Consider the following 27020-nt stretch of genomic DNA (forward strand, 5'->3'; position numbering starts at 1 on the left):
GGTCAACAGTGAAGGGTTAAATTAGCCCTCCCTCGACAGAGACGGCCAGGGAAGGTACATACTGACAGGGAGTGCTGGAAGGGTGTACATCATCTTGCCTGGAAGTGGGATGGACCCCTCACCTGGAGATCACGGCACTGAAGTGGGCATCTGTGCGCACCTGAATTGTAAGTAAAGTCTTGGAACTGCATTCAACTGTGTCATCTGCCTTCTTCCTGTGTCCTCAACCCAGCACTGCTACATCCTTTACTCCACCCTACATCATCTTCTCTAAATTCCTCTCAACTGGCCTGGGACTACAGCTCTGTATGTGGAGAGCTATTACACCTCAGCTGCTTCATACCATCTGTCCCAGAGGATCTGCAGACCAGCGCTGGTCACCTCTGACCAGAATACCACAGGTGGCATCACAAATTTATACACATAAACTTTATTCCTATTTAGTTCCTTATTTTTACATGAACGCCTGGGGCCACGGACCGGGCCACTGCCACTGTGACACATCCCTTTAAGACACCGGCCTGGTACCGAGTAATCCACGGCCCCTGGGGCGCTTCATTTTGGCATCACGAACAGGATGACGAAGCCCGGTGTCGCCGGGTCCTGTGTGCTGAAGATATGATGGATTTGAGAACTGAAAAGCCTAAAATGTGCATAAGAACGGATTTAATAGACTGTGAATTGAACTGTGAAGCGGTGCAGTGAGGCGTGTCATTGTGGGTGGCACTCAGGAAAAGGAGCGAAACATCAGGAATCTCCCTTGCCTGTATTTCTATGCAACGGCGTCATGGCCGACGCCCAGAGGGGTCCGGATCTTAGCCCGGTATGGTCGCAAAGGGAAAAGACACCACCCTCAAGGGGAGGAGAGAAGCTCCATGGCTGTAAAAAGAGCCAGGAAGGAGCCACAACACCTGGCAGCCATTATAGAGAGTGGAAGGAGGCCTGAAGAGCGCAGTGAAGAAAAACAACCTTCACCCGGCTCCATGGCACCAGGCTCCAGCCCCTTGGAGGAACTCCACCTGGCACAGCTGGAGCAGGAGATTGCCCAGCTGAATAGAAGCTTGCAGCAGAGACAGGCTCTGCTGGAGCGGAAGGAACAGCAAACTCAGGAGGAGTCCGCCCTCGGAGTACCATTACCATCGGTACCCACTGCCACTGTCCAGGTACCATCACCACCGGTACCCGCTGCCACTGCCCAGGTAGCGCCACTGCCGGCCCCTGAGAGCGGTTCCCTGATAACACCTTCATTGGACCTTGCCGTCACACCAGTGTCCCTGCCGCCGGAGTCTGCGGATGAACCTCACAGTCCGGAAACAACAGGTACACCCGTCGCCCCTGAGATATGGGAGGCCCTGTTAGGCCCCATTGGGTTGCCACCTACCCCGAAGTCCGGCCAGGTGGTGATGGATGTTGCCTGGGACCGGGAGATGACACCCAGGGGGGGAATACTAGAGTCTGTCTCCATACCGTAGCCACCTCCCACAGGCAGAGGCAAGTGGGAAATCCTCACTCGGTATACACTGAATGCAAGAGCAAGGAGATTCCCCTTAACCACTGAAGAGGTCTGCCGCAGGCAGCTTCTACAATTTAATAAAGAAAAAAAAAAAAAAAAAGAGCGACACCAGCAGAGACTGGCCCTGATAGACCGGGATCTCAGTGCAAAGAGGCAGGTCCACGGTGAGCATGTGGAGGAAAGCGATCCACTGGGCTGGGGCAAGGTCCTCAATTTTGACAGTGATAAGGGGTATGGCTTCATCCAGGACTCTCGAGAAATTGTAGATGTTTGTCAGCAGGCGGGACGTGGAGGCACACCTTATTCGGGATCACCCAGGGTGTGATTTATTCATGGGGGAATACATGTCCTTCACCCGCCATCTGGAAGCCCGTGGATGGTACGCCCTGAATGTCAGGCGAATCCCTGCAGAGCTGGCAGCTGTGTGCGAACATCAGGGGGGCAACAGCAACAACAACAGCCCCAATAGCCGCAGCAGCAGCCCCAATAGTTACAGCAGCAGTGACACCAGCTGCAGCAAGACAACAGGCTGCAGTTCCACCCCAGCAGGCAGCCACCACTCTAGCTCCACCAGGAGGGGCTCAACCACATGACGGTACCCAATTCCTCATGCCTCCTGTTAGCGGGCATCCAGAACGTTTGCCCTGGAAACAAGGAGGCCAGAGCACTTCTGCTTCACCAGGAGGTGACATACCTCAGTAAGCAAAAACTGAACATTTAACAAGTTGAATTATAAATAGTTACCCAGGAAGGTTATTGCACAGTTTTTCTATCTAAGTTTCCAGTTTTTTCTATGCAAGTTTGCAGTTTTGCATGCTGATCTTCTTTAAAGTAAAAACTGAGAGATCATGAACTGTGTGTGAAAGTTTCTCTGTAAATAGTTCCGCACCTCTTTAGGTGCTCCTCCTTGGTTTTACTTGCACCTTTTAAGAAAATAAGGACTCATCACTGCCCAACTGCAGCAGTGGCCGAAGACAGGTCTAAAGAGGAAGACCAGTTATGTCCTGCAGCCCACCCATGACCACCGTTGGAAGTTTAGAGCAGGTCCTCCACCCAGCAAAAGGACACTTGAAGATACCCCAGTTGGGACAGTATCTACCATTCACCATTGATAATTGCCATTTTTGTAACTAATAAAATGATGATAGTGATAGGATCAGAAGCACTATTCCATAGCATATATTACGGTAGTAATGTTTAATAAATAAAAATCCAGAGCAGGTGACGAACTAAAGTTGGCGTTTGTCACCAGGAAGCAGTTAGATTTATAGGTAATATAAATAAAGATAGTTTGTACCGTTTAAAGTAAAGGTACCTCTCTGCAGGAAAAGCTGTTTTATAGTGATATATATGTATATTGTTAACTGCTGGCAGTATTGTTTTAAAACTATATTATTTTTTGTATGTTCCTGTAACATCTTGTACTTTATTTCAGCCCGTGGACATGCTGGATTCAAAGGGGGTGGAATGTGGCACCTCTGAGGGTTCAGTCACCACAGAGGTACTGCACCTCACCCAGAGGTGTGGTATCTCACAACCAGGTAAGATGGAGACACCTGACCACATTCCACACCCATGTAGAATAGCAGAGCACCCTTTATGGCCCCTGCTTGGTACATGAAGGGTGTTGGGAAGTGGGTGGAGCATAGGAAGAGCAGGAGAATTGCAGCATGTGAGAGAGTTCCCTCAGAGAGAGGGAAGGAGACAGGACGTGTCAGGAGCAGCTCCTGGCACTACATAATCTCTAAATTCCTCTCAACTGCCCTGTGTGACGAGTGTCAATTTACGCCGAGTCGTTCATCTTAGAAAGAGTGGACCCTCTGGGCCGTGGCACCCACCCACCTAGGGCGAGCTGACCTAATGAGAACCACCCCCTATACAGGGAGTGTCAGGGGCAAGACCAAGGGGGTGTGCCACCACAGCAGCTGGACCAGACGGCCGTCTCAGGGAAACAAGACAAGGCAAGACGAGTCATTAATTCAAAGAAACTTCATTAAGGAAGACTTCAGGTACAACAGGTGCAAAACGTGGACACACAGGACATAAGGCAAGGTGTGTGCAAGGGCACGCCGAGGTCCAAGACTTGAGGAACTCTTCAGGGTGCAACAGGAGCAAACGTGAACACACAGTTTGTGGAACAGGGTGCGTGCAATGGCACGCCAAGGTCCAAGCATGTTACGTGCAGATGGTATGCGGACATCGGACTCCGGACAACAGTCCACGATCCACCAGGGCCTGTAGCTCCGGGGGTGACCGGCAGGATCCAGAAGTCAGCCAGGGTTCCATGCAAGGAAACAAGACAGGGTTAATGACATGGTGCGTGTCAACGGACATGCCAGGATCAGGTTCACAGGACAGAGACCTGCGCATGCCGAGGGGCATGCCAGGGATGGGTCAGGTTCACAGGACGGTGGCTTGCACATGCCAAGGGGCATGCCAGGGAGAGACACAGGGTACGGTGGCATCGGAATCCAAGTGCTGGCATCGACCGACAGGGTCCTGGTATCTGGCTACGGACATCAGGCCGCAGTCATCTAGGTCCGGACCTCTGGCAAGGGTCGGCAGGTTATGGAATCCGGCAGGCAAACTAGGGGTCAGAGAAGAGCAAAAGAGACAAAGGCTTTGTACAAGAGTAGCACGAAAAGGCACAGTGAGAGAACCAGCGTGAGTGCAAGGAAGCACAGAGACCACGGCTGGGAACACCAGCAGGTGGTACCGACAATGGCAGTTGCAAGCGGGCACGACTAGAGGCGGCACCATGCAGCCAGACCACTATAGCACTTCACGGGGCATGACTGGGGCACACAGGCGAGCACAGATAGAGGCGGCACGGCTGAGGCACACCAGGCAGGCACAGGCGACCAGGCACATGCACAGAGGTACGGAGCCACAAGGCAGGGCTAGGAAAAGGGTACAGGACAGAGCCACATGGGAGACAGCATGGCAAAGCCTAGTACGAAATGTGCAAGAGCGCACGAAACAACAGGGACAAGACAAAGAACGAGGCAGAGACCTGCACATGTGGAGAGCATGCCAGGGACAGTCTAGCAGCGGAGCGTAGGCCGAAGCCCAGAGCTGGGCCAAGGAAGGACCTTGGGACTAGACAGGGTACAGAGCGAGGTCTGCACGTGTAGAGACACGCCAGGGAGAGGTTCAGAGCAGAGGCCTGCACGTGTAGAGACACGCCAGGGACAGTAACAGAGGCAGGGTACCTGAAGCCACAAAGCAGAGCGAGACATGACACGAGGACAGAAACACAGAACAGAATCAGCGCAAACAAGGACTACAAGGCAAAGCAGAGCAGGGACAAAACATGGCACAAAGGACAAACACTAGACAAGACACAAGACCAGAGACGGAATACGAGCACAGAGCGTGTGCAGAGACGCACGACAGAGGAAAGTGCACGGGCACAGAATAGAGTGAGCGCCCCACAGACCAAGCAGCCATGCAGGGACACCACACAATACTCAGGCCCTGAGCATAGGAAGGGGCGGCCTGATATAGGGCATAGCACCTCCTCTTCCAGGTCAGGACCAGGGGAGCACTTCCGGGTTCAGATCCACAGGATAACAGAGCACAGTCACATGATCAGAGTTCCAGACATGACGAGACGACTGCAGATCCAGTGCTGAAACCTAGACAGGTCACATGATCAGAGTTCTAGACATGACGAGACGACTGCAGAATCAGTGCTGAAACCTAGACAGGTCACATGATCAGAGTTCTAGACATGACGAGATGATTACCAAACCAGACAGTGCAGGATCCTAGGAAAGGTCACATGATCAGCGTTCCAGACATGACAAGATGATTGCAGAACCAGACAGTGCAGGATCCAGACAGGGACACCTGATCAGAGATTCTAGACATGACGAGAAGATCACAGAAGGCAAAGCAGAAACGCAGGCATCCTGCAGCTCAGACATGAGGTGAGTGTGCACACTGCTCTAGGGAACGAGTAGGATAGCAGACAAGATATGCGCATGCACATCGCTCCAGGAGTTCTTGAGAGAAAACAAACAGGGCAGACATGACAGACATGGCGGACATGACACCCTGGGCCTACAGCTCTGCCTGTGGAGAGCTATTACACCTCAGCTGCTTCATACCATCTGTCCCAGAGGATCTGCAGAGCAGCGCTGGTCGCCTCTGACCAGAATACCACAGGTGGCATCACAAATTTATACACATAAACTTTATTCCTATTCAATTCCTTATTTTTACATGAATGCCTGGGGCCACGGACCGGGTCACTGCCACTGTGACACATCACTTTAAGACACTGGCCTGGTGCCGAGTAATCCACGGCCCCTGGGGCCCTTCACTGGCATACAGGGCCAGCAGTTGCCTAGGGCCCCGTTGCTCCAGGGGGCCCCAGCCAGTGGCGTGTCGCTAATAGCGGCACACCACACAACTGCTATGGGGGCCCTGTGCCAGCGGAGCAGCAGCGGGTGATAGGAGGCAGGAGCCCCGTCCCCGCTGCTAAAGAGGAATGAATATTCACTGCTTCCCACGCCCACATGGGCGTGGAAAGGGGTGAATATTTAAATTTAGCGGTCTCCGGTCAGTGACACAGTGTTGGCCGCAGCAGCCGGCTAACACTGCCCACTATCAGGGCCGGGGAACCAGGGCCCCCCACTCCCCCAGACCAGGCAGCCGATATGTGGCAGTAAGTCAGGGCCGGCGCTGCCCTCAATTGTAATGGAAGAGAGAGCGTCAGATGAAGCTCTCCCATCAGTCCCCTCTGCTCCTGACTCACAGCCGGTGCGCGATGACGTCACTTCATAGTGCACCCGCTGTGTGTCTGGCAGACGGCAGCTCCTGACACTGAAGCAGAGCCGCCACCGGAATCAGCGTGGGAGCGAGAAGGAGAGGTGAGTATTGTGGTTTGTTTTTTTTATATCTCTATATCTATCTCCTCTATCTACACCTATCTCTAGATCTAAATAGAAAAAACAGACAGCAGCACAAACTTGAGCCGATTTTGGGGGCAATACTTCCTGAGTAATGTGGTTGTCCAACGCAAAATATAAATGGAAAAAAATCAGGCAGCACCAAGTGGTAAAGCACAAAGACCGTGCTGTGAGGTCAAAACGTTGCCCCACTTGGTGCTGGATTAAAGGCCACAACTTTTCATTGAACTGGAGCGCGGCCTGATTTTTTTCCATTTATCTCTATATCTATTTATTTATCTATATTTATATCTATCTCTATATCTATCTCTATATATAGCATTATACCCTATGAGGGGGCAGCATTATACTATATGAGGGGGCTGCATTATACTATATGAGGGGGCTGCATTATACTATATGAGGGGGCTGCATTATACTATATGAGGGGGCTGCATTATACTATATGAGGGGGCTGCATCATACTATATGAGGGGGCTGCATTATACTATATGAGGGGGCTGCCTCAACTCCTGCTACATAATTAAGATTTGTACTACCTTATATTATACCTGGATATTAGCGCGTTTTACCGCACAATTAGTGTTCTTGTATTTATCTCTATGTAGCAACATAGTGGGCCCCAAGAATGATTTTCTCTGGTGAGTCCAAGGTGCTCCAGTCCGACACTGAGCACCATGACAACCAGCACAGCAGAGTCCTGCACACACTGAGGCCCCTGATCATGTGACCCCTGACTCCTCCCCTCCTGTGACCTCATCACAGGTCCTGTGCGCACAGAGCAGCCATATATGTGGAGTGCGGCTCTGCGGGTGGAGGTAAGTGCTGGAGGCTCCATTATTCTCTATGTGGAGTGCGGCTCTGCGGGTGGAGGTCAGTGCTGGAGGCTCCATTATTCTCTATGTGGAGTGTGGCTCTGCGGGTGGAGGTCGGTGCTGGAGGCCCCATTATTCTCTATGTGGAGTGTGGCTCTGCGGGTGGAGGTCAGTGCTAGAGACTCCATTATTCTCTATGTGGAGTGCGGCTCTGCGGGTGGAGGTCAGTGCTGGAGGCTCCATTATTCTCTATGTGGAGTGCGGCTCTGCGGGTGGAGGTAAGTGCTGGAGGCTCCATTATTCTCTATGTGGAGTGCGGCTCTGCGGGTGGAGGTCGGTGCTGGAGACTCCATTATTCTCTATGTGGAGTGCGGCTCTGCGGGTGGAGGTCGGTGCTGGAGGCTCCATTATTCTCTATGTGGAGTGCGGCTCTGCGGGTGGAGGTCGGTGCTGGAGGCCCCATTATTCTCTATGTGGAGTGTGGCTCTGCGGGTGGAGGTCAGTGCTGGAGACTCCATTATTCTCTATGTGGAGTGCGGCTCTGCGGGTGGAGGTCAGTGCTGGAGACTCTATTATTCTCTATGTGGAGTGCGGCTCTGCGGGTGGAGGTCAGTGCTGGAGGCTCCATTATTCTCTATGTGGAGTGCGGCTCTGTGGGTGGAGGTCGGTGCTGGAGGCTCCATTATTCTCTATGTGGAGTGCGGCTCTGCGGGTGGAGGTCAGTGCTGGAGACTCCATTATTCTCTATGTGGAGTGCGGCTCTGCGGGTGGAGGTCGGTGCTGGAGGCTCCATTATTCTCTATGTGGAGTGTGGCTCTGCGGGTGGAGGTCAGTGCTGGAGACTCCATTATTCTCTATGTGGAGTGCGGCTCTGCGGGTGGAGGTCGGTGCTGGAGGCTCCATTATTCTCTATGTGGAGTGCGGCTCTGCGGGTGGAGGTCAGTGCTGGAGACTCCATTATTCTCTATGTGGAGTGCGGCTCTGCGGGTGGAGGTCGGTGCTGGAGGCTCCATTATTCTCTATGTGGAGTGCGGCTCTGCGGGTGGAGGTCAGTGCTGGAGACTCCATTATTCTCTATGTGGAGTGCGGCTCTGCGGGTGGAGGTCGGTGCTGGAGGCCCCATTATTCTCTATGTGGAGTGTGGCTCTGCGGGTGGAGGTCAGTGCTGGAGACTCCATTATTCTCTATGTGGAGTGTGGCTCTGCGGGTGGAGGTCGGTGCTGGAGGCTCCATTATTCTCTATGTGGAGTGCGGCTCTGCGGGTGGAGGTCAGTGCTGGAGGCTCCATTATTCTCTATGTGGAGTGCGGCTCTGCGGGTGGAGGTCGGTGCTGGAGGCTCCATTATTCTCTATGTGGAGTGCGGCTCTGCGGGTGGAGGTCGGTGCTGGAGGCTCCATTATTCTCTATGTGGAGTGTGGCTCTGCGGCTGGAGGTCGGTGCTGGAGGCTCCATTATTCTCTATGTGGAGTGCGGCTCTGCGGGTGGAGGTCGGTGCCGGAGGCTCCATTATTCTCTATGTGGAGTGCGGCTCTGCGGGTGGAGGTCGGTGCTGGAGGCTCCATTATTCTCTATGTGGAGTGTGGCTCTGCGGGTGGAGGTCGGCGCTGGAGGCTCCATTATTCTCTATGTGGAGTGCGGCTCTGCGGGTGGAGGTCGGCGCTGGAGGCTCCATTATTCTCTATGTGGAGTGCGGCTCTGCGGGTGGAGGTCGGTGCCAGAGGCTCCATTATTCTCTATGTGAAGTGCGGCTCTGCGGGTGGAGGTCGGTGCTGGAGGCTCCATTATTCTCTATGTGGAGTGCGGCTCTGCGGGTGGAGGTCAGTGCTGGAGGCTCCATTATTCTCTATGTGGAGTGTGGCTCTGCGGCTGGAGGTCGGTGCTGGAGGCTCCATTATTCTCTATGTGGAGTGCGGCTCTGCGGGTGGAGGTCGGTGCCGGAGGCTCCATTATTCTCTATGTGGAGTGCGGCTCTGCGGGTGGAGGTCGGTGCTGGAGGCTCCATTATTCTCTATGTGGAGTGTGGCTCTGCGGGTGGAGGTCGGTGCCGGAGGCTCCATTATTCTCTATGTGAAGTGCGGCTCTGCGGGTGGAGGTCGGTGCTGGAGGCTCCATTATTCTCTATGTGGAGTGCGGCTCTGCGGGTGGAGGTCGGTGCTGGAGGCTCCATTATTCTATATGTGGAGTGCGGCTCTGCGGGTGGAGGTCGGTGCTGGAGGCTCCATTATTCTCTATGTGGAGTGCGGCTCTGCGGGTGGAGGTCGGTGCTGGAGGCGCCATTATTCTCTATGTGAAGTGCGGCTCTGCGGGTGGAGGTCGGTGCTGGAGGCTCCATTATTCTCTATGTGGAGTGCGGCTCTGCGGGTGGAGGTCGGTGCCGGAGGCTCCATTATTCTCTATGTGAAGTGCGGCTCTGCGGGTGGAGGTCGGTGCTGGAGGCTCCATTATTCTCTATGTGGAGTGCGGCTCTGCGGGTGGAGGTCGGTGCTGGAGGCTTCATTATTCTCTATGTGGAGTGCGGCTCTGCGGGTGGAGGTCGGTGCTGGAGGCGCCATTATTCTCTATGTGGAGTGCGGCTCTGCGGGTGGAGGTCGGTGCTGGAGGCTCCATTATTCTCTATGTGGAGTGCGGCTCTGCGGATGGAGGTCGGTGCTGGAGGCTCCATTATTCTCTATGTGGAGTGCGGCTCTGCGGGTGGAGGTCGGCGCCGGAGGCTCCATTATTCTCTATGTGGAGTGCGGCTCTGCGGGTGGAGGTAGGTGCCGGAGGCTCCATTATTCTCTATGTGGAGTGCGGCTCTGCGGGTGGAGGTCGGTGCCGGAGGCTCCATTATTCTCTATGTGGAGTGCGGCTCTGCGGGTGGAGGTCGGTGCTGGAGGCGCCATTATTCTCTATGTGGAGTGCGGCTCTGCGGGTGGAGGTCGGTGCTGGAGGCTCCATTATTCTCTATGTAAAGTGCGGCTCTGCGGATGGAGGTCGGTGCTGGAGGCTCCATTATTCTCTATGTGGAGTGCGGCTCTGCGGGTGGAGGTCGGTGCTGGAGGCGCCATTATTCTCTATGTGGAGTGCGGCTCTGCGGGTGGAGGTCGGTGCTGGAGGCTCCATTATTCTCTATGTGGAGTGCGGCTCTGCGGGTGGAGGTCGGTGCTGGAGGCTCCATTATTCTCTATGTGGAGTGCGGCTCTGCGGGTGGAGGTAGGTGCCGGAGGCTCCATTATTCTCTATGTGGAGTGCGGCTCTGCGGGTGGAGGTCGGTGCCGGAGGCTCCATTATTCTCTATGTGGAGTGCGGCTCTGTGGGTGGAGGTCGGTGCCGGAGGCTCCATTATTCTCTATGTGGAGTGTGGCTCTGCGGGTGGAGGTAGGTGCTGGAGGCTCCATTATTCTCTATGTGGAGTGCTGGTGGAAGTCGGTGCTGGAGGCTCCATTATTCTCTATGTGGAGTGCGGCTCTGCGGGTGGAGGTCGGTACTGGAGGCTCCATTATCATAGAATCATAGAATCATAGAATCATAGAATCGTAGAGTTGGAAGGGACCTCCTGGGCCATCTGGTCCAACCCCCTGCTCAAAGCAGGATTCGCTAAATCATCCCAGTCAGATGTCTGTCCAGCCTCTGTTTGAAGACTTCCATTGAAGGAGAACTCACCACTTCTCGTGGCAGCCTGTTCCACTCATTGATCACTCTAACTGTCAAAAAGTTTTTTCTAATATCTAATCTGTGTCTCTTCCCATTCAGTTTCATCCCATTGCTTCTAGTCTTTCCTTGTGCAAATGAGAATAAAGTTGATCCTTCTACAATGTGACAGCCCTTTAGATATTTGTAGACAGCTATTAAGTCTCCTCTCAGTCTTCTCTTTTGCAAACTAAACATTCCCAAATCCTGCAACCTTTCCTCATAAGACAGGGTTTGCAGACCGGTCACCCGGTCTCTGTGTGGAGTGCGGCTCTGCGGGTGGAGGTCAGTGCTGGAGGCTCCATTATTCTCTATGTAGAGTGCGGGTGGAGGTCGGTGCTGGAGGCTCCATTATTCTCTATGTGGAGTGCGGCTCTGCGGGTGGAGGTCGGTGCTGGAGGCTCCATTATTCTCTATGTGGAGTGCGGCTCTGCGGGTAGAGGTCGGTGCTGGAGGCTCCATTATTCCCTATGTGGAGTGCGGCTCTGCGGGTGGAGGTCAGTGCTGGAGGCTCCATTATTCTCTATGTGGAGTGCGGCTCTGCGGGTGGAGGTCAGTGCTGGAGGCTCCATTATTCTCTATGTGGAGTGCGGCTCTGCGGGTGGAGGTCAGTGCTGGAGGCTCCATTATTCCCTATGTGGAGTGCGGCTCTGCGGGTGGAGGTAAGTGCTGGAGGCTCCATTATTCTCTATGTGGAGTGCGGCTCTGCGGGTGGAGGTCAGTGCTGGAGGCTCCATTATTCTCTATGTGGAGTGCGGCTCTGTGGGTGGAGGTCGGTGCCGGAGGCTCCATTATTCTCTTTGTGGAGTGCGGCTCTGCGGGTGGAGGTAGGTGCTGGAGGCTCCATTATTCTCTATGTGGAGTGTGGCTCTGCAGGTGGAGGTAGGTGCTGGAGGCTCCATTATTCTCTATGTGGAGTGCGGCTCTGCGGGTGGAGGTAGGTGCTGGAGGTTCCATTATTCTCTATGTGGAGTGTGGCTCTGCAGGTGGAGGTCGGTGCTGTGGGCTCCATTATTCTCTATGTGGAGTGTGGCTCTGCGGGTGGAGGTCGGTGCTGGAGGCTCCATTATTCTCTATGTGGAGTGCGGCTCTGCGGGTGGAGGTCGGTGCTGGAGGTTCCATTATTCTCTATGTGTAGTGCAGCTCTGCGGGTGGAGGTCGGTGCTGGAGGCTCCATTATTCTCTATGTGGAGTGCGGCTCTGAGGGTGGAGGTAGGTGCCGGAGGCTCCATTATTCTCTATGTGGAGTGCGGGTGGAGGTCGGTGCCGGAGGCTCCATTATTCTCTATGTGGAGTGCGGGTGGAGGTCGGTGCCGGAGGCTCCATTATTCTCTATGTGGAGTGTGGCTCTGCGCGTGGAGGTCGGTGCTGGAGGCTCCATTATTCTCTATGTGGAGTGCGGCTCTGCGAGTGGAGGTCGGTGCCGGAGGCTCCATTATTCTCTATGTGGAGTGCGGCTCTGCGGGTGGAGGTCGGTGCTGGAGGCTCCATTATTCTCTATGTGGAGTGCGGCTCTGCGAGTGGAGGTCGGTGCCGGAGGCTCCATTATTCTCTATGTGGAGTGCGGCTCTGCGGGTGGAGGTCGATGCCGGAGGCTCCATTATTCTCTATGTGGAGTGTGGCTCTGCGGGTGGAGGTCGGTGCCGGAGGCTCCATTATTCTCTATGTGGAGTGCGGCTCTGCGGGTGGAGGTCGGTGCTGGAGGCTCCATTATTCTCTATGTGGAGTGCGGCTCTGCGAGTGGAGGTCGGTGCCGGAGGCTCCATTATTCTCTATGTGGAGTGCGGCTCTGCGGGTGGAGGTCGATGCCGGAGGCTCCATTATTCTCTATGTGGAGTGTGGCTCTGCGGGTGGAGGTCGGTGCTGGAGGCTCCATTATTCTCTATGTGGAGTGTGGCTCTGCGGGTGAAGGTCGGTGCCGGAGGCTCCATTATCCTCTATGTGGAGTGTGGCTCTGCGGGTGGAGGTCGGTGCTGGAGGCTCCATTATTCTCTATGTGGAGTGTGGCTCTGCGGGTGGAGGTCGGTGCTGGAGGCTCCATTATTCTCTATGTGGAGTGTGGCTCTGCGGGTGGAGGTCGGTGCTGGAGGCTCCATTATTCTCTATGTGGAGTGTGGCTCTGCGGGTGGAGGTCGGTGCTGGAGGCTCCATTATTCTCTATGTGGAGTGTGGCTCTGCGGGTGGAGGTAGGTGCTGGAGGCTCCATTATTCTCTATGTGGAGTGCGGCTCTGCAAGTGGAGGTCGGTGCCGGAGGCTCCATTATTCTCTATGTGGAGTGTGGCTCTGCGGGTGGAGATCGGTGCTGGAGGCTCCATTATTCTCTATGTGGAGTACGGCTCTGCGGGTGGAGGTTGGTGCCGGAGGCTCCATTATTCTCTATGTGGAGTGCGGCTCTGCGAGTGGAGGTCGGTGCCGGAGGCTCCATTATTCTCTATGTGGAGTGTGACTCTGCGGGTGGAGGTAAGTGCTGGAGGCTCCATTATTCTCTATGTGGAGTGCGGCTCTGCGGGTGGAATTCGGTGCTGGAGGTTCCATTATTCTCTATGTGGAGTGCGGCTCTGCGGGTGGAGGGCGATGCTGGAGGCTCCATTATTCTCTATGTGGAGTGCGGGTGGAGGTCGGTGCTGGAGGCTCCATTATTCTCTATGTGGAGTGCGGCTCTGCGGGTGGAGGTCGGTGCTGGAGGCTCCATTATTCTCTATGTGGAGTGCAGCTCTGCGGGTGGAGGTCGGTGCTGGAGGCTCCATTATTCTCTATGTGGAGTGCGGGTGGAGTTCGGTGCCGGAGGCTCCATTATTCTCTATGTGGAGTGCGGCTCTGCGGGTGGAGGTCGGTGCTGGAGGCTCCATTATTCTCTATGTGGAGTGCGGCTCTGCGGGTGGAGGTCGGTGCTGGAGGCTCCATTATTCTCTATGGGGAGTGTGGCTCTGCGGGTGGAGGTCGGTGCTGGAGGCTCCATTATTCTCTATGTGGAGTGCGGCTCTGCGGGTGGAGGTCGGTGCTGGATGCTCCATTATTCTCTATGTGGAGTGTGGCTCTGCGGGTGGAGGTAGGTGCTGGAGGCTCCATTATTCTCTATGTGGAGTGTGGCTCTGCGGGTGGAGGTCGGTGCTGGAGGCTCCATTATTCTCTATGTGGAGTGCGGCTCTGCGGGTGGAGGTAGGTGTTGGAGGCTCCATTATTCTCTATGTGGAGTGTGGCTCTGCGGGTGGAGGGTTTTTACGCCCATTCCATTGTAGGAATCCGCAGTCCAAATCCACACAAAATTCTCAGTAATTCGTAGGAAATCAGGACGCAGGTCATTTTACCTGCGGATTCTGCAGATTCCACGCGGAAAAATCTGCACAGAATCCACAACGTGTGCACATACCCTTTAACTTTCCCTGAGCCATCAGTGATCTTACAGCCGGGAGTTTCCAGGAGCGCTAGATTCAGGGCGATCCTAGTGCTGATCGAGCCGTCCGCCTCCATCTAAAGTTATGTAGTGTCAGGTGGTCGAGCCGCTCTTTCCCCTGCTGGTAGTGAAATAAACTTGTCCATTTTCTAGATGGACGCTAAGCTGACTTATAGTCGGTTGTGTGACGCCGGTCTCCTGGGAGTGTGCTCCGGGCGCGTGCTCCCTGCCTATTAAAGGGGCAGCAGCTGCACGTCTGAAAACATCCTCAGCCAATAGCAGCGAGACTGTCACGGATGTACTGCATCCGTCTGCAGAAGGTCTCAGTAGTTTCCTTTGCAGACGAGTGGCCACCTACCCAGGTGCTAATGGCCATACCTAGACCTGAGTGTTGATTTACTTGCTGCTGGGTGATATTTTCTATTTGCACTTCCTTGTTGAGGCTTGGAGCTGCAACAGGAGGCTAGCGTTCTCTTTGGAGTTTGGAGGATGACTGTGTTTCTCTCTGAGTCTACACAAGCTTAGTTTCCCCTTGCTTTGTGTATCCTAGCTGTCTTTAGAGGTAGTGGGGTTTGACTAGCGCTCATCCTGTCCTTCCCTGGGCAGGGCTTGTTGCCAGGGTCAGGCAGTGATTAGGTATCCTGCTCAGCGTTGGGTGCGGAACCTGTGTAGGGATGATAGGGCAGCCAGGGTGATGCTAGATCTGTCTAGGGGTCTTCACTCCTCCCTTCCCTAGTGTTTGGTTCTCTTTCCCTTGTCCCTTCATGTTGCACTTAGCCTTTCCTTCACGTTACATGATAGAGCTGTTTGTTATTTAAGGCACCCTCCATTATTGGGAGGTACCTTAGCAATTTTAGTAATCAGTGTGCTTTCTGCTACTTAGTTGTAAGGTCCCTGTAACTGTGCTCCCTTAACCTGATCCTGTCCATCATGCTTGCCCTGTTTGAACCTGATCATGTGCATCCTTCTGTAACCTACTCCTGATCCCATCCTGCATTTACCACAACCTGTTCTGTCTTGTGCGCACCTTTACCGCTACCCTCACCAGTGCAGTCTAAACCTGGACCTGTGTGATCCTGTATCTGAGTCTGTCCTGTGTTCCTGAACACCAAATACAATTATTAAATAGACATTATGTTAGGGTTTCTAGGTAGAAAACCCGAGAGTGGACCCTCTGGGTCGTGGCTCCAGAGCCCCCGAGGGCGAGCAGACCAGGTGAAGACCACCCCCTATACAGGGAGCGTTAGGGGCAGGCCCAAGGGAGATGGAACCACGACAGCCGGAACCAAAGGGACGACCCAGGGTAAATACAGGAGAGCAGGTCAGAGTGTGGAAAGGTCTACGAGGGGTAGAGTAGATCCAAAGAAGCAGGAGGCAGGCAGTGGAAGCCCGAAGGGTCAGGACGGAACCGGGACCAGAAGCTGAAAGGAAGATGAGGGAAAGAAGGTTAGGAAAGGCTGGGCCTGGGAAATAAGACAAGGAACGAGACAGGGGAAGGAGCGTAAAATACAGGAGTCAGGCAACAATAGGGCAGAGGTACAGGAGAGGGACCGGCACGGGAACACAGGAGGAGGAAGCAGAGGAACCAAGGAGGACGGTAGGCAGAGACAGGGAGACACGGGAGCAGGCTACAGGCGGGGACCAAGGCACAGATACAGGAGAACGCAGCACAGAGGATGCGCGGGGACCTGATGGCCAAGGGTGACGCTGCGCAAGGATAGTGGGTGCCACGGGCTAAGACAAACAGGCGTCTTACCTGTCCAGATGCCCAGCTGAAATACCCGGTGGGCGCCGCCATGATGGGGCGGAGCCACCGGGTCACGTGCCCCCAGGATGCACAGAGGCCGAGGAAGGGCGAGCGCGCATGCGCGGACCTCCGACGCGCCAAACCCCTGCAAAGCCAGACAGGGGACAGCGCGAGAGCGGAGAGGGGGGCGCCGGCAGGAGGAGGAGCCCAGGTGAGCGCCGGCGGGCGCAACAGTACCCCCTCTCTTACTCCCCTCCCTCTTAAGGCGGGACAAGAATTTTCTCATGATATGAGGGGCACTGATGTTTTCTCGGGGTTCCCATGACCTCTCCTCAGGACCGAACCCTTTCCAATCAATAAGAAAAAAGGTCCTACCCCTGACGGTCTTTTTTGCCAAGATGTCCTTGACATCAAAGATGTCTTCTGCGGTGCTAGGTTGAGGGGCGCGGGAGGAGGCTGGGTGAAAGCGATTAAATACTGTGGGTTTGAGGAGCGAGACATGAAAGGTATTGGGAATTCGCAGAGAGGCAGGTAGCTTTAGTTTATAGGCCACGTCGTTGATGCGACTCAAAATCTCAAAAGGCCCAATATAACGTGGACCCAATTTATAAGAGGGCATCTTAAGGCGAACGAAACGCGAGGATAGCCAGACCTTATCGCCCGCCTGATAAGGGGGAGCGTCAAGGTGTTTCTTGTCGGCGTACCTCTTCATCCGATCGCTAGCTCTCTCAAGGGCCCCTTTTGTCTCCTCCCAAATTTTAGAGAATTCTGAGGACAAGGAGTCTGCCGCCGGCACGCCCGAGGCGGGGGAAACGGGAAGGGGAATGCCCGGGTGCTGTCCGAAAACCACAAAAAAGGGGGACTTAGAAGAGGATTCGTTGGGGTGATTGTTGTGGGCGAATTAAGCCCAAGGAAGCAGCGAGACCCAGTTGCTCTGGTGTGCATTAGAAAAATGCCGAAGATAAGAGGTTAACACCTGGTTGAGTCGCTCCACTTGGCCGTTGGACTGCGGGTGGTAGGCAGAAGAGAAATCCAGGGCTACCTTCATTGAGCCGCAGAGGGCTCTCCAGAAACGGGAGGTGAATTGAACACCACGGTCAGACACGATGTGCTGGGGAAAACCATGAAGTCGGAAAATATGTTGCAAGAAGATCTTCGCCAACTCGGGTGCCGAAGGCAGGCCAGGCAGAGGGATAAAATGGGCCATCTTGGAAAAACGGTCCACCACCACCAAAATGACAGTGCAGCCGGAGGATGGAGGTAGATCCGTGATAAAATCCATGGCGATATGGCTCCAAGGGACCGAAGGTATAGGCAACGGATGTAAGAGACCAGAGGGTAACTTTCTTGGGACTTTATTTTGGGCGCAGGAGGGACACGAAGCGGTGAACTCTAAGACGTCCTGGTGGAGCGATGGCCACCAATAGTGGCGGGAGATGAGGGACAGAGTCCTTTTGGCTCCAGCATGCCCGGCGACTTTAGAGGAGTGCCCCCAACGCAGAATCCTTACTTTGTCATGGTCCAATACCAAGGTCTTGCCTGGTGGTGGATTAACCAAACTTAGAGGAGCTAAAGTGACGACCTTCGCTGGATCGATGATGTGAGCAGGACCCTCCTCTTCATCTGTAGGGAGGAATGACCTCGATAGCGCATCTGCTTTGGTATTTTTATTACTCGGCCGAAAGTGAAGCTCGAAGTCAAAGCGTCCAAAGAATAAGGACCATCTGGCTTGCCGAGGGTTGAGCCTTTGAGCAGACTGGACGTAGGCCAGATTCTTGTGGTCGGTAAATATTGTGAAGGGGTGGACAGCTTCTTCGAGAAGGTAATGCCATTCCTCTAAAGCCAGTTTATTCGCAAGTAGTTCCTTGTCCCCAATGGAATAATTGCGCTCGGGCGGGGAAAAGGCTTTAGAGAAAAATCCACATGTGATAGTCCGACCAGTGGAGGTTTCTTGCAGGAGAACTGCTCCAGCTCCAAAAGATGATGCGTCGACCTCAAGAATAAAGGGTCTATCGGCATCCGGACGGTGGAGAACAGGCGCTGTAGAGAATTCCTTCTTCAAAGCTTGAAAGGTGTCCTCTGCCTCAGGAGGCCAGAGGTGGGGTTTTGCCCCTTTGCGTACGAGGGCAGAGATAGGCTTGGTTAAGGTGGAGAAGTGCGGAATAAATTGCCTATAATAATTAGCAAAGCCGAGGAAGCGTTGGATGGCTTTGAGTCCAAGGGGACGAGGCCAGTTCAGGACAGCGGACACTTTCTCAGGATCCATCTTCAGACCAGACCTCGAAATGATGTATCCTAGAAACGGCAGGGACGGTTGCTCGAAGACGCATTTCTCCAACTTGGCAAACAGGTGGTTCTCCCTAAGACGTAGCAACACTTGCCGAACGTCCCGCCGATGGGTAGAGAGATCCGGGGAGAAGACAAGGATGTCGTCAAGGTAAACCACGACACAGGAATAGAGGAGGTCTCGAAAAATATCGTTGACGAGTTCCTGGAATACTGCAGGTGCATTGCAGAGGCCAAAAGGCATAACAAGGTACCCGTAGTGACCGTCACGCGTATTGAACACGGTCTTCCACTCATCCCCAGTGCGAATTCGGACCAAGTTATAGGCTCCTCGGAGATCAAGTTTGGTAAATATCTGGGCTCCTCTAAGGCGATCAAAGAGTTCGGGGATGAGGGGCAACGGGTACTTGTTCTTTATCGTGATGCTGTTTAAACCTCTGTAGTCGATGCACGGGCGGAGCGACCCGTCCTTCTTCTTGACAAAGAAGAAGCCTGCGCCCGCAGGAGAGGAAGACTTCCGTATGAAACCTCTGGCCAAGTTCTCCTGAACGTACTCAGACATGGCTTGCGTCTCTGCCGGCGAGAGCGGATAAATCCTACCCCTCGGAGGGATAGCTCCAGGGACGAGGTCGATGGGGCAATCGTAGGGTCGGTGCGGCGGGAGGTTCTCGGCCTCCTTCTTGCTAAAGACGTCCGAAAAAGAGCTGTAAGCGATGAGCAACCCGGGGACCAGGGGAAGGGAACGGGGACCACCCACGGGACGCACCGGCAGCAGACACCCTGCCCCACAGGACTCTCCCCAGCGCAGGATATGGCCCTTATGCCAGTCTAAGGTAAGCTCGTGGGCCCGTAACCAGGGAAGACCAAGAAGAATAGGGTGCGAGATGCCCGCCAGGACATAAAAGGCGATCTTCTCTTTGTGCAAGGCCCCTACCTGGAGTTCTACCTCCTGGGTGATTAGGGTAACTGCCTCTTGAAGAGGTTTACCGTCCACGGAAGCGAGGATCCGTGGAGTTTCTAGGGTCTTAACCGGAACCGAGAATTTAAGAACCTCCTTAAGCCTAATAAAATTTCCTGCTGCGCCGGAATCAACATAGGCCGCCAAAGAAAACCGTTTACCACCAACGTGCAACAAAACTGACAGAGTGAGGGGTGGAGAGGTATCACATACACCTAGGGAGGCCTCTCTTACCTGACCTAGGCGGAGGAGTTTTCCGGACGCTCCGGGCAGGCACGGACCAGATGGGAGTCGCTGCCACAATAGAAACAGAGACCATTGGTACGCCTCTCCTCTCGGCGTTGTCCCGATAGTTTAAGCCGGTCTACCTGCATGGGTTCTGGCATAGAAGTTGAAGCGGATATCCCGGACCGAGGGCAGGGTGGTCCACGGACGGCTGGGGAAGAACGCGGGAGCCTCCTCTCACGAGCACGTTCCTGGAATCGTAGATCGATACGTGTGGCCAGTGAAATCAGTTCATCTAAGGCGGTGGGAGTATCACGACCAGCCAGCTCGTCCTTAATACGACCCGCGAGACCTCGCCAGAAGGCCCCTACCAATGCCTCAATGTTCCACCCCAAATCCGAGGATAGGGTCCGAAACCGGATGGCATATTGACCCACGGTTTGGGACCCTTGGTGGAGGTTGAATAAGGATTCCGTGGTAGAGGCCAGACGGCCCGGTTCGTCGAATACTCGACGAAACATCTCAAAAAAGGTACTTAACTGGGAGACCACAGGGTCATCCTGCTCCCAGAGAGGGTTAACCCATGCCAAAGCGTCTCCCTCGAGGTGGGAGACAATAAAAGCCACCTTGGCCCGCTCAGTGGGATACTGCTGGGGCAGGAGTTCGAAGTGGAGACGGCACTGGTTCAGGAAACCCCGACACAGCTTGGGGTCCCCGTTGTAACGAGGTGGCCTAGCTAGGCGGGGCGGTGGGTAAGAAGCCAAAGCTGAGACGGGAGACGCGGCGGTCGCCTGCAGGGAGTGTAAGCGGTCGTCTATAGAGGCCATGTAACTAAGAATATGGGCCTGGGAATCTCTCTGCTGTGCCAGCTCTTGTTGCAGTCCAGCCAATTGGGAAGCGTTCCCCGGGTCGGAGGCCTGGAGCGCAGAGAGACGGGAATCCATGGACTTCATGAACGCCATGATACGGGTTTTGTTCTCCCGTAAAAAGAGCAGCTCCTTTTGAACCGCAGCGGCTCCGGCGGGGTCCATGGCCTGTTTGTTCTGTTAGGGTTTCTAGGTAGAAAACCCGAGAGTGGACCCTCTGGGTCGTGGCTCCAGAGCCCTCGAGGGCGAGCGGACCAGGTGAAGACCACCCCCTATACAGGGAGCGTTAGGGGCAGGCCCAAGGGAGATGGAACCACGACAGCCGGAACCAAAGGGACGACCCAGGGTAAATACAGGAGAGCAGGTCAGAGTGTGGAAAGGTCTACGAGGGGTAGAGTAGATCCAAAGAAGCAGGAGGCAGGCAGTGGAAGCCCGAAGGGTCAGGACGGAACCGGGACCAGAAGCTGAAAGGAAGATGAGGGAAAGAGGGTTAGGAAAGGCTGGGCCTGGGAAATGAGACAAGGAACGAGACAGGAGAAGGAGCGTAAAATACAGGAGGCAGGCAACAATAGGGCAGAGGTACAGGAGAGGGACCGGCACGGGAACACAGGAGGAGGAAGCAGAGGAACCAAGGAGGACGGTAGGCAGAGACAGGGAGCCACGGGAGCAGGTTACAGGCGGGGACCAAGGCAGAGATACAGGAGAACGCAGCACAGAGGATGCGCAGGGACCTGATGGCCAAGGGTGACGCTGCGCAAGGATAGCGGGCGCCACGGGCTAAGACAAACAGGCGTCTTACCTGTCCAGACGCCCAGCTGAAATACCCGGTGGGTGCCGCCATGATGGGGCGGAGCCACCGGGTCACGTGCCCCCAGGATGCACAGAGGCCGAGGAAGGGCGAGCGCACATGCGCGGACCTTCGACACGCCGAACCCCTGCAAAGCCAGACAGGGGACGGCGCGAGAGCGGAGAGGGGGGGCGCCGGCAGGAGGAGGACCCCAGGTGAGCGCCGGCGGGCGCAACACATTATAGATGTGATCATGCTACAGTGCAGCCGGCACCACCGACACTTGCCTGCTGAATGTGAATTAATTTTTATTCCAAAACATATTGTATTCTGTATGTAAAGTAGAGGGCAGGTCCCTGAGGGATCAGTGACCTGTCATAAGCCATACAGATGAATATGTAAGTAGAGCAGCACATACAGAGCCCCGCTCACAATCCGACCACAGCCCCGCCCCAGAGCACGAGAATCTCATTACCTGAAAATTGCAAATAAAGATTAAACAACTACAAGACGGATTTCATCACCAGGTATCAATGTAATCAGTATAACGGCACCGACCTGACACTGTCTGTAGGTTACTGTTCACAATCCTGCTGACAGGTTCCCTTTGAATCATGTTAATTCCCTTCCCTTATCTCAGGCCAAGTTGGATTACACGTAACTGTAATAAACAAATCAGAATGGCCGTATATCCAAACACGTCATGTTGTCATGCGCATACTCATGAATATGTCTGTGACTTCCTGTAAATGTAGCCGGTAAAATAGGCATTTCTCCAATGTCCACCACGTTGCCATAATTGACAATCGCATTTCTTATATTAATGTGTTCATCCACTCTACGTTTTTCTTACTTCAGCTGTATGGACAGAACACGCTCACTTTCCACCTTGGCATACATATCAAATAAATTGATGAAAATGTTGCCTACATTGTTATCTGATCATTATTTGGTAGGCATAGAAGTCCATAGATTATATTTTTTACTAGCTGAAGAGCCCGACGCTGCCCGGGCATAGTAACTAACTGTGTTAGTTATAGCAAATTATAATTATCCTCCATCCCATAGTCCCGTGCCCATATACCCATCATACATATCCGCCATCCCATAGTCCCGTGCCCATATACCCATCACACATCCTGCGTCCCATAGTCCCATGCCCATATACCCATCACATATCCTGCATCCCATAGTCCCGTGCCCATATACCCATCATACATATCCTTCATCTCATAGTCCCATGCCCATACACCCATCACACATCCTCCATCCGATAGTCCCGTGCCCATATACCCGTCATACATATCCTCCATCCCATAGTCCCATGTCCATATACCCATCATACATATCCGCCATCCCATAGTCGAGTGCCCATATACCCATCACACATCCTCCATCCCATAGTCCAGTGCCCATAAACCCATCACACGTCCTCCATCCCATAGTCCCGTGCCCATATACCGGTCATACATATCGTCCATCCCATAGTCCTGTGCCCATATACCCGTCATACATATCCTCCGTCCCATAGTCCAGGGCCCATATACCCATCACACATCCTGCATCCCATAGTCCCATGCCCATATACCCATCACATATCCTCCATCCCATAGTCCCGTGCCCATATACCCATCATACATATCCTTCATCTCATAGTCCTATGCCCATACACCCATCACACATCCTCCATCCGATAGTCCCATGCCCATATACCCATCATACATATCCTCCATCCCATAGTCCAGTGCCCATATACCCATCATACATATCCTCCATCCCATAGTCCCGTGACCATATACCCATCACACATCCTCCATCCCATAGTCAACCATTATGACATCATAATGAGCGTCGGGGCTTGCAAGCTATGGTGACATCAGCGTCGCCATGGCAACCATTATGACATCATAATGAGGGGCGGGGCTTGATACACACTTTTTCCCCATTATGTAGATAGGGGCAGAATTGTTTGGTGAATTGGAACGCGTGGGGTTAAAATTTCGCCTCTCAACATAGCCTAGGACGCTCTCGGGGTCCAGACGTGTGACTGTGCCAAAGTTTATGGCTGTAGCTGCGACGGTGCAGATGCCAATCCCGGACATACATACACACACTTGAGCTTTATATATTAGATTGTATATACAGTTGTGGCCAAAAGTATTGACACCCCTGCAATTCTGTCAGATAATACTCAGTTTCTTCCTGAAAATGATTGCAAACACAAATTCTTTGGTATTATTATCTTCAATTAATTTGTCTTAAATGAAAAAACACAAAAAGAATTGTCCTAAAGCCAAATTGGATATAATTCCACACCAAACATAAAAAAGAGGGTGGACAAAAGTATTGGCACTGTTCGAAAAATCATGTGATGCTTCTCTAATTTGTGTAATTAACAGCACCTGTAACTTACCTGTGGCACCTAACAGGTGTTGGCAATAAATAAATCACACTTGCAGCCAGTTGACATGGATTAAAGTTGACTCAACCTCTGTCCTGTGTCCTTGTGTGTACCACATTGAGCATGGAGAAAAGAAAGAAGACCAAAGAACTGTCTGAGGAAGCATGAGCAATCTCAAGGCTACAAGTCCATCTCCAAAGACCTGAAAGTTCCTGTGTCTACCGTGCGCAGTGTCAACAAGAAGTTTAAAGCCCATGGACTGTGGCTACCCTCCCTAGATGTGGACGGAAAAGAAAAATTGACAAGAGATTTCAACGCAAGATTGTGCGGATGTTGGATAAAGAACCTCGACTAACATCCAAACAAGTTCAAGCTGCCCTGCAGTCCGAGGGTACAACAGTGTCAACCCGTACTATCCGTCGGCGTCTGAATGAAAAGGGACTGTATGGTAGGAGACCCAGGAAGACCCCACTTCTTACACCGAGACATAAAAAAGCCAGGCTGGAGTTTGCCAAAACTTACCTGAAAAAGCCTAAAACGTTTTGGAAGAATGTTCTCTCGTCAGATGAGACAAAAGTAGAGCTTTTTGGGCAAAGGCATCAACATATTGTTTACAGGAGAAAAAAAGATGCATTCAAAGAAAAGAACACTGTCCCTACAGTTAAACATGGTGGAGTTTCCCTGATGTTTTGGGGTTGCTTTGCTGCCTCTGGCACTGGACTGCTTGACCGTGTGCATGGCATTATGAAGTCTGAAGACTACCAACAAATTTTGCAGCATAATGTAGGGCCCAGTGTGAGAAAGCTGAGTCTCCCTCAGAGGTCATGGGTCTTCCAGCAGGACAATGACCCAAAACACACTTCAAAAAGCACTAGAAAATGGTTTGAGAGAAAACACTGGAGACTTCTAAGGTGGCCAGCAATGAGTCCAGACCTGAATCCCATAGAACACCTGTGGAGAGATCTAAAAATGGCAGTTTGGAGGGGGCACCCTTCAAATATCAGGGACCTGGAGCAGTTTGCCAAAGAAGAATGGTCTAAAATTCCAGCAGAGCATTGAAAGAAACTCATTGATGGTTACCGGAAGCGGTTGGTCGCAGTTATTTTGGCTAAAGGTTGTGCAACCAAGTATTAGGCTGAGGGTGCCAATACTTTTGTCTGGCCCATTTTTGGAGTTTTGTGTGAAATGATCAATGTTTTGCTTTTTGCTTCATTCTCTTTTGTGTTTTTTCATTTAAGACAAATTAAATGAAGATAATACCAAAGAATTTGTGTTTGTAATCATTTTCAGGAAGAAACTGAGTATTATCTGACAGAATTGCAGGGGTGTCAATACTTTTGGCCACAACTGTATATCCAAATAGTTGGGCCTAAATTAAATGGCAATTCCAATCCAGTTCAACATCCAATGAGGCATGAGAAGTTTAAGCCATAAAATACATAGCCGTTAGTGATATGAAACATCCAAAACATAAAAAAGATTTAAAAGGAGATATATGTCCAATATACACTTACAAGCTTCATATGTAAATATGCTATGATGTAACAGACAGGCACTATAAAGAAGCATGGGGCATATATACAAGTGCTGAGCAATATAACAGTAAAATACCCTTGCAGAAATAATTACCTGTTCAGCAGTTAGAGTTAAAACAGTGCTTTATATATACTCTGCATTGATGGCCAAAATAGTGAGAGCACTTGAAGTATCACTAAAGTTTCCCACAAAAATTTTTATGATAATCAATAAAAATACACTAGAGTCTACACAAGAATCACCTTTACCCCCCCCCCCCCGGAAACGAAGCTAGTGCGAAACGCGCATCGGGGACTAATGCTTTGCAAGGTTGTATGCTTTCATCTACATGCACTCTGCACTCTATTGTCAGCTGCCATTCCTATCATATGTGTATTGGCGATGTTCACTAGTAGGGTCATTGCTGACTGCACCATTTGCCATTTTGTGCTATACCTAGGTCACATGAGTTAGATCGGGGCTATACAGTTAGGTCCATATATATTTGGACAGAGACAACATTTTTTTCTCATTTTGGTTCTAGACATTACCACAATGAATTTTAAACAAAACAATTCAGATGCAGTTGAAGTTCAGACTTTCAGCTTTCATTTGAGGGTATCCACATTAAAATTGGATGAAGGGTTTAGGAGTTTCAGCTCCTTAACATGTGCCACCCTGTTTTTAAAGGGACCAAAAGTAATTGGACAGATTAAATAATTGTAAATAAAATGTTCATTTGTAGTACTTGGTTGAAAACCCTTTGTTGGCAATGACTGCCTGAAGTCTTGAACTCATGGACATCACCAGATGCTGTGTTTCCTCCTTTTTGATGCTCTGCCAGGCCTTCACTGCGGTGGTTTTCAGTTGCTGTTTGTTTGTGGGCCTTTCTGTCTGAAGTTTAGTCTTTAACAAGTGAAATGCATGCTCAATTGGGTTGAGATCAGGTGACTGACTTGACCATTCTAGAATATTCCACTTCTTTGCTTTATTAAACTCCTGGGTTGCTTTGGCTTTATGTTTTGGGTCATTGTCCATCTGTAGTATGAAACGACGACCAATCAGTTTGGCTGCATTTGGCTGGATCTGAGCACACAGTATGGCTCTGAATACCTCAGAATTCATTCGGCTGCTTCTGTCTTGTGTCACATCATCAATAAACACTAGTGACCCAGTGCCACTGGCAGCCATGCATGTCCAAGCCGTCACACTGCCTCAGCCGTGTTTTACAGATGATGTGGTATGCTTTGGATCATGAGCCGTACAACGCCTTCGCCATACTTTTCTCATTCCATCATTCTGGTAGAGGTTGATCTTGGTTTCATCTGTCCAAAGAATGTTCTTCCAGAACTGTGCTGGCTTTTTTAGATGTTTTTTAGCAAAGTCCAGTCTAGCCTTTTGATTCTTGATGCTTATGAGTGGCTCGCACCGTGCAGTGAACCCTCTGTATTTACTTTCATGCAGTCTTCTCTTTATGGTAGATTTGGATATTGATACGCCTACCTCCTGGAGAGTGTTGTTCACTTGGTTGGCTGTTGTGAAGGGGTTTCTCTTCACCATGGAGATTCTGCGATCATCCACCACTGTTGTCTTCCGTGGGCGCCCAGGTCTTTTTGCATTGATGAGTTCACCAGTGCTTGCACTCTTTCTCAGGATGTACAGACTGTAGATTTTGCCACTCCTAATGTTGTAGCAATTTCTCAGATGGGTTTTTTCTGTTTTTGCAGCTTAAGGATGGCTTGTTTCACCTGCATGGAGAGCTCCTTTGACCGCTGTGTCCTTCACAGCAAAACCTTCCAAATGCAAGCACCACACCTCAAATCAACTCCAGGCCTTTTATCTGCTTAATTGAGAATGACATAACGAAGGGATTGCCCACACCTGTCCATGAAATAGCCTTGAAGTCAATTGTCCAATTACTTTTGG

At 52.3% G+C, this 27020-nt stretch overlaps 2 protein-coding genes across 2 annotated transcripts in view; both read left to right on the forward strand.

Moving 5' to 3' along the window:
* The window catches only part of LOC141059300 (uncharacterized), a 370224-nt gene that overhangs the window by 148974 nt on the left and 194230 nt on the right, over positions 1 to 27020 (forward strand). The window lies entirely within an intron of this gene.
* The window catches only part of LOC141059331 (uncharacterized), a 55260-nt gene continuing 39147 nt past the window's right edge, over positions 10908 to 27020 (forward strand). Inside the window, exon 1 of the mRNA XM_073555659.1 lies at positions 10908 to 11411. Coding sequence (XP_073411760.1) covers positions 11385 to 11411 — 27 coding nt within the window. The 5' untranslated portion in view covers positions 10908 to 11384. The remainder of the gene's footprint in view (positions 11412 to 27020) is intronic.

This window comes from Dendrobates tinctorius, unplaced genomic scaffold (assembly GCF_039654945.1).
Source record: "Dendrobates tinctorius isolate UK_male_01 unplaced genomic scaffold, ASM3965494v1 ptg000226l, whole genome shotgun sequence".
Taxonomy (NCBI): domain Eukaryota; kingdom Metazoa; phylum Chordata; class Amphibia; order Anura; family Dendrobatidae; genus Dendrobates; species Dendrobates tinctorius.